The 12,908-nt window shown below is 47.8% G+C and overlaps 1 protein-coding gene across 1 annotated transcript in view; it reads right to left on the bottom strand.

Annotated features, from left to right (window-relative positions):
- LOC134163593 (storkhead-box protein 1-like) overlaps positions 1–8,204 on the bottom strand; it is a 65,199-nt gene extending 56,995 nt beyond the window's left edge. Inside the window, exon 1 of the mRNA XM_062622601.1 lies at positions 7,803–8,204. Within this exon, the coding sequence (XP_062478585.1) occupies positions 7,803–8,154 (352 nt within the window). The 5' untranslated portion in view covers positions 8,155–8,204. The remainder of the gene's footprint in view (positions 1–7,802) is intronic.
- Positions 8,205–12,908: the final 4,704 nt, after the last annotated feature.

Below are 12,908 nucleotides of genomic sequence, written 5' to 3'. Positions count from 1 at the left end.
TGCTGGCCACAGCCGTTTAGGCCACGTTATTGGAAAAGCCACTGGAACTTACCACTGTCCAAGAGCTCCTCTCCACTCTTTTAGCAGGATTCCCCATACTAGGGCTACAAATGGACCCTTCAGCATCCTTGCTGTCCCCCAAAGGCAAGCATGAGCTAGCATATGTACCTTCTGAAAAACTGCTTTAAAACTGAAACTTCAAGAAGGTACCCAAACCACACTCTTCAGACAGAAACATTTTTCACTGTCATACTGTATGGATTTTGTAAAGAACCAAGTTTAGAGTCACTTCCTAGAGTTTAAGTGAATTGGTTTGCATTTCTAAAAGAGCAGCCATTGATACACCTCCATATCCCTTCATTAATCATCCAACAGTGGAATATAAGGTTAAGCTAAAAGGCTTATTTTACTCAGACTTCTGCTGTTTTGGTGTCCCGTCCTGTCCCACCATGGAAGAACAACAAAGTCTCATACCACATGGGTTAGAAGCTCCAGAAACACAATACTGAAGTCATTATACTGTGCGTATTTAAGTGCACAGTATAGTAACTTTCTTTTATAAGAAAACCAAAAATAAGTGCCGATGGCAATAGTACACCATTGCTTTTCTGCTGAAAAAAAAAAAAAAAAAAAAAAAGAAAAGCCACTAGGAGAACGACTATTCAGATTCCCTGGGTAGTTATCGACCTTTGAATGTGTGCTCTATTGCTATTGTGGCTCAGAACAGGAGCCCAATTGAAAAAGAAGCCATGAAGATCTGCTCAAATGTCAGTAGGACAGCACTTTATTTCACCAAAATACATGTGTTTGCACATTTTTAGCATTCAGAAATTTCTCATCACTGGGGTGAAATCCCAGGTCATAAACTGAGGGATCAAGTGCACCGGACAGAAGAAAGCATGCGTACATATTAGGTGAAGGGATTTTATTCCAAGAAGAACATAATATCCTCAAAAACCTTTCCAGATCTGGCCCACCCAGGGAGCAGTTTCAATACTGAAACTGGAGACTGCAATAACATTCCCAGCAGTCAACATCATTAGAAAATAATCAAAACACTTCAAAATGCTTTTGTACTTTAAACAAAGAAATAAAGTTTGGAGAGAGCTTGAATTTTCAGAGCACTTAACTTTCTGCTACTGCAGAAAACCATTATCAAGAAGTTCCTCACATCCTCACGTTCCACAGCCGCAGTTTCTGCACAGGAAACCACCATCTGGTTGCAGCTTTTACTTCCTCCAAACACTCCAGCCTTTCTTTAACAACCAAGAAAAGAGAAGCCTGGCCATCAAGTGTTTGCCAAAGCCAAGGGAAGGTATGATGTTGCTCAGAAGGCAGCTTTGGATGCCAAGAGCCTTGGATGACACCCGATCTGTCTGGGTTGCGTCTTTTCTGTTACTCTCTCTAAATTGATGTCTCGAATGCAGATGAGAATGTGGTAAAGCTTTGGCATGCCCTACCTAGCGGACAAGCTGCAATTCTCCTGGCCAGCAGAAAGGAGGACAGGTTCACCATCCGGATGAACAGCCTGAGGCGACAGCACCAGAAATGCTTTGAGAGAGCGCCAACTCCATTACCACTGCCTTTATGAAGGAGCCAAATCAAAAACCTGCCACTCAAGCCCAGGGACAGCATTTTTTCAGACACGGCTACCCCTTCCTGTAGCATCTTTGCACTAAACACACATTTCTCCAGGAATCAAAACAAACCCATTTCAAGCTAAATCTTACACTGTACCAATATGCATAGAAGATCTGAACTTTGTCCACTGAAATCATTACAGTTTAATAAAATATTAAACACCATGCCACTAACAAGTATATTCCAAAGACAGAACAAAGTCGGGAATGTGTTACTGAGTTTTCGTGCCACAAAAAGGCAAAGAGGAGCAGGTGGGACAGGGGTGCCTATGGCTGGTGGCCCTATAGCCATCCCTTGCCATGGCCCCCAGGCACCCATCCACCTCTGCCTTTTTAAAACCAAAAATGACTACGTACAAAAGAAGCGTGGAACAGATGGAAAAGTGATTTAGCAATCGGCCCAGAGGCACACGATGCTAGAAGCCCAAGAGCACATTTAAGTGCTGGGAATAACACCTGACAAGGGCTTAATTCAGTGCATACCCACTGCCCCACTCCCCATCAAAAGACAAGGACCCTTTGAGGAAAGAAGTGAGGAGCGTTTAATCAAAGACCAGACCCTCCAAAGAGATGGAGAGAATAAGGGCCCTGGTGTGACTTTCGCAGAGCCCTTTGTCTGAGGGCTGCTCTTGACCACCACGGTTCCCTTACAGCATCACCTCTTTACGCAGTGTACAACTTGACTTGCAAGTCTGGGCGACTTATTTGCCACCAGGAAGGACCCTTTACTACACAATGGCACTCTTTGTGGGGAGGAGGAGGTAGGGAGACAGTATTAGCTGGCCATTAGGGTTATAAATCCTTCCACTGAGTTGCTCAATGAACACCATGTGGCAGTGTATTTGACTTTGCTTCTTCAAGAGAAGCTGCTCTGAGTGGGGAAAAAAAGAAAGAGAAATGAAATTTAATAGGTCATATCTTTCCTTCCTATGTGGTTTTTATTTCCACAATGCATTTTAGACAGCCTGCATTAGTCTTGCCAACCATCCACAGCTTTCTTTAAAGAGTGAAATGTGTTTCTGACTCCCGAAAAACAAGCACAAACCACATACTGAGAAATCAGACACTTTATATGCAACCATATTCATTTAGCTCTTGCTTTTCTCTCCTTGGTCTCTAAAAGCTGCTTTTACAAAGCACATTAAAGGCCCAACCCAACACTTCTGAGCAGCAAAGTTCTTTGCTGAATGTTGGGAGTATACTCATAAGCATCTCAGCCAGGTTATCAGCTCAAGTTTACATTTTTTGGGGGGTTTAGGCTGCAATAACCACCTCACAGATATAAAAAGTGCTCAGTGGATCTCACCAGCTCTAAGTTGGGGTGGGAGAGAGGAAGAAAAAAACCTGTAGTTCCCATGGTAATACCATGAGGCATACAAAAGGTGTCTATGAGTGTGCCGTAAACTCCTCCTCGGAGGTTTTATTACTATGAAACCTAATGCTTCCTCACTGAAAAGAAATTTTCATTATATAAAGGAGATAATTGGGAGGAAAAAAGACAATTCACGTTTTATGACTGGCCATAGATGAACAACATTTAATGTCCAACAGTCTACGCTGTACCAAAATCAGCCACTAATGACTGGAAAATTCACTGTGTAAACTACTGAACCTGAACTGGTGGGGTGTTCATTTAATTTCTGGTGGCAAGAGAGAACACGGCAGGGAGAGAAAAGAAAGGGAGCACTTAGTCCCAGCTCCCAGCGCAGCAAAGTAAGTTCCCCCCCAACGCCTGGCCGAGCAGGAACAAAGCACAACAGTCCGGCCCTGCCAACTTTGCTGAATTATAACTCCTGCTACTTAGTTTAATTATTGCACATACAATTCTTGAAAACTCCATTTGAACACCAGCTTCTAATTGGAGAAATTGCTCTGGGCATGACTGAAAGGTTATTATGAAGTTTGGTCACTTCTTTCCAAGCAGTAGCTACAAAAGGGCATGGCCCTTCCACAAACCCCTCTCAAAGATGCTCATTGTCCAAGACACAGAAATTAAGAGATACAGAAGGAAGTCTCAGCTGGGAACACAAAAGGCATGAAGACATGAAGACAAGGTGGAGCCTCCTGCTATACCAGCAGCATCTTGCACAGAAGAACTGAAAGAGAGGGGGGAAAAAATCCAGCTTCCAGGATGACAAATGTTAGTGGGTGCAAATGGAAGGTGTGTCAAAGAAAGAAACCTTATTAAATGCTAACGCTCATTAAAGACTTAGGTTGCAAAAGCCTTGCAAAAACACAAGAAAGCCTCAAATCACTCTTACCAAAGACAACGAATTTCATCACGGGACCTATAGGTTTGCACAGGGTTTCCTTGACCCTCTAAATCAGCATATTTACTGTGTGCTGGTTTGGGGAGTTTATTTGCTTGTGGTTCCCAAAGCTTGCCCTGTGGCCAACTTAAAACCCCAGATACACCCACCAACTTCCTAATATGCAAGTAACTCTGATCACTGCAAACATGGACGCTGAGCAAGGGTTTATGGCATAACCATGTAATTTATGGAAACAGAAAAGTAAGTTTTAAAGTCACACATGAAACACTTCATCCCCTGTGTCCTCAAGCTCTAAGCTGTCAGCACTAAAGTAACTGATTTGCTTCATATTCCTGCCTTATTTTGTGGTATGGTCTAATTTTACAATTCAAGAGTTGAAATTCTGGATGCTGGAATCTCACAAGGATTTCTATCCATTTACTTTCTGGCTCAGATACACCCTCACCAAGTACACTAGGACTGTCCAGACCCCGTTAACTACAGATTACACACTTTCATGGACTTTTCATTATCATGCCATGGTGACTTAAATGTGGGAAGACTAGTCAGAGATGAGTCTCCTCCTGGTTTAGTTTAAAGTCCCAACAGCAGAAAACATGCTATGCATATTAGAGCTCTAGCATTCCCTCCTCCTCAACAGCTACTTTTTCCTCCAGTTAATATTGTCTGTGGCCATCACAACCCATTACTTGTCAGACCAGCCGAGGCTGGACCGCAATGAACAAGAAACATCAGCAATGCCAGCAAAGGTTTGAAAGTCAGGCTGCAGTCGTAATTTCTGGGTCACGTTAGCACTTAACGAAGCATGTGAAAGGAAGAGTTGTCCAAAGCTCTCTGGCACCCGTACCTGGAGGTAGCACAGCTGAGAAGAGGAGGCATCTCTGTCCCTTTGCCCCTGCCAGGCAGCAGTGGGAAGTTGGGATGCTCTCCCCACACCTCTCTGAGAAAGGCAGCTCATCCTCCAGGTACCCCATCCCAGCTGGGCTCCAGGGGCAGGAGGGGCAGAAAGCCGCCCCCTCCTTTCTGCAAGCAGCCAACCAGCCAAGAGAAAAGGGAAGAACTGGCCCCTGGGCAGCCACAGCATTGCCTGGGTACCCCAGTGGCCCTGGGGTGCAGAGAAAGACACCTCAGGTCAGCCCCATGCACCTCTCTGCTACACCCGGCCATGGCAGCTCCCTGTTCCCCCAACAGCACTGGGGTTACTGGCTAGGCCAGAGCAGCAGCAAACAGCAGTTTCACCTTCATTAAAAATACCATACCACTTTTTCCCCTTGACCCCAACAGTTATTTATTAACGATAGTAAAATATTACTGTTCTGTATCTCCCAACAGGCAGGTTTTCCTCACAGCCCAAGACACCCACCACTTCTTTTTTAAAGGCAAAAACCATGGAGGCTTTTCCTTTCTGTCTGTAGGTGTACTGTTTGCTGCCTTAATGCTACAAAGTGGAGAACAAAGTGTGAGAGAACTCCTATATAAAGTCACAGCCATTTACACATTAGGCCCCTAATTACGTTGAAAATACAATTACACAGATTTAAGCGGATGCTCATGGGCCAGGTCCCTTACTCTGACAATCCTTTTACAGTAAGTGCAAGTTGAATCTACTTAGATACAAGACCTGGAATATCAGTGTGGTAGTGGAAAAAAGCCAGTGAAGAAAGAGGAAAAAAAGAATCAGTTGCTCCCATCCCATTTATCGCAGCTAAGGACACTGCACAACAGGCAAGGCTCCAGCAGATCCCTGCTCTTCTTTCATAGCTTTTAATCACACACAGAGAGCCATTTGCTATTTTTAAAGTCAAATGAAAACTTTTGGCTCCAGTCTTCTGTAAATTTGCAGTGAAGATAACCCCCAAGGAATGAACGTTATTTACACACCAGGGAGCTTACTTATTAACGTTAACTTCTAGCAAAAGTTGTGTTTCGCATTTCAAAACAGGCCACAAAGACCTGTTTACATTCCTTGCCTGGCTCTAGGAACGTCAAGGTCAGAGCGTACCTTTTCATAGCCCTCCTGCATAGCAGGCTGAGGAATGCCACCCGATGGGTAGGGTCCAGGGACACCCTAAAAATCAAATACTGATCTTTACACTCTGTCAGCTGATAGTGCCCATTCAAAAGCTCTTCATCCTTGGTACAACTGGAGCCAAAAAAGCCCACATAAGCTACATTGAGCAGCTAGCACTAAACATTGCCACTATCTCTATGTTTACCCCCACACTTTGTTGCAATAGTAAAGGCGAAAGGATTTAACAGCCTAGGATGGAAAGCAGCACACACAGGTTTTCTCCCTTTGTTTGCTGGCCATGAACAGCAACTCCATCCAAACCTCCACCACAACGCAAGTCCACTACCCAGATTCTTACCCTCTTCTGAATACTGGCGGAATACAGAAAACTTTCTATCACCAGAATGGTGTTAACCACCTGTTCTTCAATGCTCTTGTCATCAGAGGTTCAGAGGAAATTTCGCTATAATGAAGAATAAAGGTCCATCAGCTCATTTTCAAATAGGACAGCTTGTCCTGAGCCTCCCTCTGGGCATGGAAGAGATGGTAATATTTGAATAAGTTTGATGGGGAAATAGTGAGTGACAGAGAAGTCTCTTGCACAGTTTCAAGGCACAAGACTGCCTATGAGCAGAAGTGACCAGACACTGCGTTGACTGTTCCAGATCTGAAACTCCCATCTCAACCTCTACGACCTGTTCCAGGTGCCCACTGCACAGACACAGATGATAGAAGCTGTACATAAGGAGAAGACAGTTTCCCTCCCCATCAGCACTGCAGTGGCTGTGGGAAGCCATGAAACCTTCACACCAACAAAACAAACCCTCAGTTTGTCTTTTCTCCATAACAGAAGCTGCTGTGAAGGCTGAAAGTTACCTTAAATCCTAAGGAAAACTTCAGCTCTATTGTTCTTCACAGCTCCCCAGTACACGCACCAAATACCCACAGACTTATTTCATAGAGGTGGGGGTTTTCACATCAAAATAAGCGCTGCAAACATTTTTCCTCTCCATGCTAGCATTTCCGTCTTTCCTGAAGAAGATCCAGGACGAGATGTGCTCCTTCGGAGGCTGCCCTGCCCACAGGTGGGATTCCCCTGGGGATCACACCTTAACTCCAATCTTCAGCCCACCACGGCATAACAGACTTGCCGTTTACTGCTCCAAAAGCCATCTGCCTCCCACCACAAAGAAACCCCCGCACATTCCTCATCTCCTACTGCTACTTATTGCCACAGAAAACACCTCCACAGCAAAACTATGACATAAGCTACCCAGTCAACCCAAGTATAAAGTGAGGTGTTGGTTTAGCAAGCCTAGAAATGCTAAAATGAACTTTTAAAGTTTTTAATGCTAGAAATCATTATTTTTTATGAACTAATATAAGTTCAATTAAAAGCCTGCACTCTTTGGAAATGCTAGCAGTTATCCCTGAACCGTGTGGAGGTTCAGGAGGGTGCTGGATCCCCCGGTAGCGAATTGCCGGAGACAAGCACTCCTGAGGAGCGAGCGGCAGAAGCTGGCCCGCGGGCCAGCAGACACCTCACCCTGCAAAGGTTACCTCCCAGAGTTACACTTTAAGCTTTAAACCTCGCCCAGCTGAAGGTAAGGGGGACACGCACCTCTCCAGCCCGACCTTACAGCTGTCGCCTGTAGCTATTCCGCCGAACCATTACTTGCAGCGCATCCCTGTATCGCCGCCGGTCCTGACCCGGCTCACCTCTTTCGCTCCCACCCGCTTTTAGGGGTCGCAAATCCCGTGCCGGGGAGGGGTCCTCCCTTTCCGTCCGCGGGGCCGCCGCCGCAGCTCTCACCCTGCCGTCGTCCCCCCATCCGCCTGGGGCCGAGACCCCCCCCCCGGAGCCCCGCCGGCACCTACCCAGGCACTTGATGTGGAAGCCGCTGGGGGGCTTGAGGGAGCGGCGCGCCCAGCCCTGCCGCAGCACCTCCAGGTGCTCCTCCTTGCCCTGCACCAGCAGCACCTGCTCGTCGATCCAGCCCAGGAAGAAGGTCTCGGCCACCGCCGCCGTGGCCCGCCGGTCCCAGAAGTGCTGCATGTTCTCCCGCTTGAAGTCCGCGAAGATCTCGTAGCCGATACGGTGGCGGCCCAGCTCCGCCGCCGGCCCCGCACCGCCGCCACCCGCCCCCGGCCGCCCCCCGGCCGCGGCGCCCAGGACGATGGCCAGGGAGTGCGGGGCGATCTGCAGGCAGCGCTCCGCCCGGCGCGGCATGGCCGCTCACCGCCCGCCGCCGGGCATGGGCACAGGCACGAGCACGGGCAGGGACATGCCTCCCCGCAGCCGCGCTGCCTCCCGCGGCTGGCTGTCCGCGCTCCGCGCCGCTCCGCCCCCGGCGCGGCCCGCTCCGCCCCCGGCACACCCCGGCTCGGCGCGGTCCGGCTCCGCGGTCGCGGAGGAGGCGTTATCCCGCGCTGCCGGTCCCGCAGCGGGCAGCGGCGGCCGCGTCCCGGCCGGGAAGCCCGCCCCCCGCGGCCCTGTCCTAGTGCGGGAGCACCATCCCCCGGAGCTTCAACGAGCCCGCTGCGTGTCCCGCGTGGTGCTGTAGCTTCTCGGCACCTTCGGGTCCGGAAGACATCACCCTTCCCTTCCCCGTGTGAAACACAGGGGCAGCCCCCAGCCACTGCGAGATTGCCCTTGCTAATCCCACGGTCGTTGTATCTGTGCTTCGTCCAGCAGTTACACTGCTGCAGGTAAACCACTCAGTGAGCAGCACTAGCCCTGCTGCGACCAAATGACCATACCCTTCTTCTTCATCCACAGTAATCACAGAATCACAGAATGATTTGGGTTGGAAGAGACCTTAAAAATCATCTAGCTCCAAAGCCCCTTACATGAGCAGGGACACCTTCCACTAGACCAGGTTGCTCAAAGTCCCGTCCAGCTTGGCCTTGAACACTTCCAGAGATGGTGCAGCCACAGCTTCTTTGAGCAACCTGTGCCAGTGCCTCACCACCCTTGTCATAAAGAATTTCTTCCTAATGCTTAATCTAAATCTCCCCTCTTCCAGGTTAAAGTCATTCCCCCTTGTCCTGTCATTACAGGCTCTTGTAAAAAGTGCCTCTCCAGATTTCTTGCAGGCTCCCTTTACGTACTGGGAAGACTGTTAATAGGGTCTTCCATGAGCCATCTCTTCTCCAGGCTGAGCAAGCCTGAATCCTGCACCACCTTGTATCTGAGGTGTACAGAAATCTGAGCATGGTGGAGCAACTCCTAACTTCTATGGCTTTTACCCAGCAGATTACTATTTTGTCTCTCCTGTGCTCCAGGTCACCAACTGCCCGTGAGGCTTGAGGGAGAGTTCAACAAAAACAGGCGAGATGTGAGCAGAAACGGAGGGGTCCTTCCCAACACAGCCCAGCCTGGGGGGTGTGTTGAGGTGGCAGCAAGGAGACAGTTGCTTGTGAGAAGGTAGATTTGGGAATCGCACCCCTATCTTCCATAGAAACCCTCAAACCCACAGCAAAGCTGAGTCTCAGTTCTGAAAACATGGCTTGAGCTCCTGAAGTGGCTGTAGCTTTTGGCCACCTTGGTGCTGTGCGGACCATGCAGGTGGCTCCAGTGGCCCCCTCGCCTTGCCCCATGGAGCAGGGGAGAAGGCAGCGAAGCATGGGAATGCACCGAGAAGGCAAGGGACACAAGGAAGAAAACTGTGCTGTTGAAAAGAAGGGCAAGAGGAGAAAGGAGTGAGAGGAGAGAGGAAGCAGCAGCTACTCTGCTGGGCAGTGGTATGAGAGCTGGTGCAGGCACCACACTGCGCTGTGTACAGGATACAGTGTCTCCTCCTGAATTCACTCACATCAATGTTCCTGGGCACTTTTGTCCCTTTAACTGTTTCCCATTCAGTTTTCACCTCTTTCAAGCCCTGTGGCACTCTCCATCTGATTTCATCCAGTTCATTCTCCAGGGCACTGTTTAATAATCATGTTTTTCTGATATCTCCACTCCCTATTTTGGGATTTCATCCAGTGCTGTCTAGGCACTGTGCCAAGGAATATCAAATATACCAGCGTCCTAAAGAGTTTTAAGAGGAGACAGTTTGTATGAAACCAACTTTACCAAAGGGGAAATCAGAGATAAAATAAATTATCCAGAATCACTGTGAGTCATTTGAACCCAGGAGCAGAGCCTGTTAACGCTGGCCTGCAAATCTTTAACCCCTTCCCAAGTGTCCATCCCAGCATGACCTCTAGAGGCCCGTCACCTCAGCAGCAGTAGTTTTGATGGTGCTGCTGTCAATATTTCAAAAGAACACTTTTATGCTCTCATTCATCCCTAAGCTTTGCAAGAGGACACCCCTCAGCATCCTCATTGTCCTCGGAACTACTTCCCAAAGTTCACCTGAGCCACTGATTGCCTGTTAAAAGAGCTAGTCTGAGTGTGTTGAAACTACTGTCATTATCTTGTCATACTTGTGTTATTCTTACTTTGTGTCTTCCTCCTCTCTGTATTATACCAGCTTTTTATCTTGCCCATCACATTTGCATTTCAGTTCTCCTAGGCAGGGTTCACCTTTGTGTTGCCTTTGTGTGGAGCACATCATTGACATCCCAACTGCTGATCAGAGTCACCAGGTAACTTAAGGGCTTGGATGGGTTTTCAGTTTGTATTTCTATCTGCAAGAACAAAAGAGCCAAATTACGCCTTTTGACTGACTTTTCAGTTTCTGCACCAGACATGTACTGAGTATTTAGATGTGGGACCCCACATTTTGCCGACAGCCCCCAAATCCCAAGTGCCCAATCTGTGATCCTTCTGCTGCCTGTGGAAAAGCACATGTTCTGTGCAGCATGCCTCGTAGCCTTTGGCCATGCCATCAACGTTGTTGCCTTCATTAGCTGAGCTCCTTTTCCATTCAGTGTTAGTTCCAAAACAACTGGTGTGGCAAAACACTCCATGCAGTCTTTTCCTCCCCTTGCAAGGTATTTGCAGCAATACTTGCGGGCTGTCAACATCTTCCCTACCCCGTGGCTTGTTCTCCTGTAAAGGCTAGTCCTCAACCTGCTAATCCTCTCCCACCCTGCTTTCATCACCTCTTCCTTCACACCCCTTAGTGCCTCTGCCCTGTGCTTGCAGGCTGGCCCTCTGCTCCTTCCCTCCCTCCCTCCCTCCGCTGGCACGCTACCCCTTCCACAGCTTGCACACATGTAATGTCACACACAAGGTTAATGACAAGGTAAAGAAGGAGTGTACGCTATGATTTGTCCAAATCATGTTGGATGGAGCACAGTGATTATGGCAGAAGTCAAAATACACCATGCACTAGGGTGCTGTCCCTGTAAAAAACAGTGTTAGGATTGCCTGAGTAGGACCTCAAGGCCCAAGTTAAGAGACTCCCCTTGTTCCAAGGACCTGGGGAAAGGCTGTGGAAGGAGTATGTGCTCAAGAAACTGTTCATTATTCCCCCTTTTTGCTTCCATTTCATTACTGCTTCAAACAATTTTTTTCTTTTCCTTGGAATTTTTGATTGTTCGGTTTATTTTTGTTTATTTACGTTTTGTTCCTTGCTGGTTTGGGGTTGAACAGCACCTCCTTCCTTTTCATTCACCCTCACTTCAAGGGATTTTTTCCAAGCAATCAAGAGCTATAGCCTGATTAAAGCCAATCTGGTATTTGCCTGTAGAAATACAAGTGGGAAGACAGCCTGCAATCTTCTTATGGCCAGGTAATGAAGTTGGGTGAAGTGGAACTCCTAAGTGGCTTGAAGTGTTTGGAAAGGCAGAAATTTACCTTACTAGCAGAGCAAAACCCCTGAAGATTTGGACACATCTCTTTGAAACGCATCAGGGTGCAGAGGTCTGCGTCAAATGGCCTTGTTTAACCTAAGTAGAGCAGGAAGCCAAACAGAGCTGACACAGCTGTGTTGCCCGGCTGTCTGTAGTGGTCTGGAGCTCAGGTGTGGTACCTCTGTCTGCTGCAAACATCACCTTAGTAAACCCTGCCCCAGGGAAAAGAGCATTCCCCCAGAATTCATTCAAGGCCACGGAATGGAAAGGCTGGGGTGAAATGTATGTATTTAATGGCTCTTGTGCATCCTCGATTTGTACATAAAGTAAGGCAAGTTACACAATTTCACAGCCTATGTAGTATGTCAGCATGTGTTCTGCTTCAGATGCTGTATTCAGGCAGTAAGGCAGCAAGAGCCTTACTCAGGATTTCTTCTGTGAGAGGTTTGGAAAAAGTATTTCCTGTCAGAGAACTGTTTTTTAAAATCTCTCTACTGGTTTTATACAGGAAAAGTTATACTTTCCCTCCCTACTCTCTGTCCGCTGGTGTTACATGGCAAGAGTCCTGCACAGCTCCCAGCTGGGTCACCTCATTCCCAGGAAGAAGCTGTGCTATGCAGATTTTCAGGAAGTTGTGTTTGCCAAGAAACTGGCAGGTACAGGGTGGATTTTAAAGACATTTCTGTCAGGTTTTTTTCTGAACATACCTGCATGTGTTCCCATGTGGAATGCTGACTGAAGCTGGAGACTCACTGGCAGCCCAGTGATGCAAAGCACTGCGTAACTGCCATCATCAAATACGGCCCTTACTGCAGCCCTAGCGAGGCTGGACCTTACAGACATCAATAACACATTTGGAGAAGAGTTGCCCCTCCTCCTGCCCCAGTCAAGAGCTACATAAGCCCCACCAGACTTCCTCAGACACAGAGTCAATGTAAACTGGCTTTGGCTTCGGCTTCTGGCTTTGCTGCTGCAGGTGTGCAAAAGGGCCAGGATCAGGTATGCCGGTAACACACAGGCCTGATGCCTTTCTGGTCATATCCTGAGGAGCAGTCTCAGGACAGTGAATGCTCCAAAACAATGGAGATCATGAGCAGTAAATGGTGACCTGCATCTAGGAAAATCAGGATGGTAGAAGGGGTGTGGTAGTAGTTATTCTTTAAAACTCTTCCCAGAAGCGTGGCAGCCATATATATATATATATATATATATAGTTTTACATTCACCTAGTTTGCATCACAT

This window comes from Pezoporus occidentalis, unplaced genomic scaffold (assembly GCF_034315485.1).
Source record: "Pezoporus occidentalis ecotype Australia unplaced genomic scaffold, CSIRO_AGI_Poc_V1 ctg1, whole genome shotgun sequence".
Taxonomy (NCBI): domain Eukaryota; kingdom Metazoa; phylum Chordata; class Aves; order Psittaciformes; family Psittacidae; genus Pezoporus; species Pezoporus occidentalis.
This window is presented reverse-complemented; position numbering and strand designations above follow the sequence as displayed.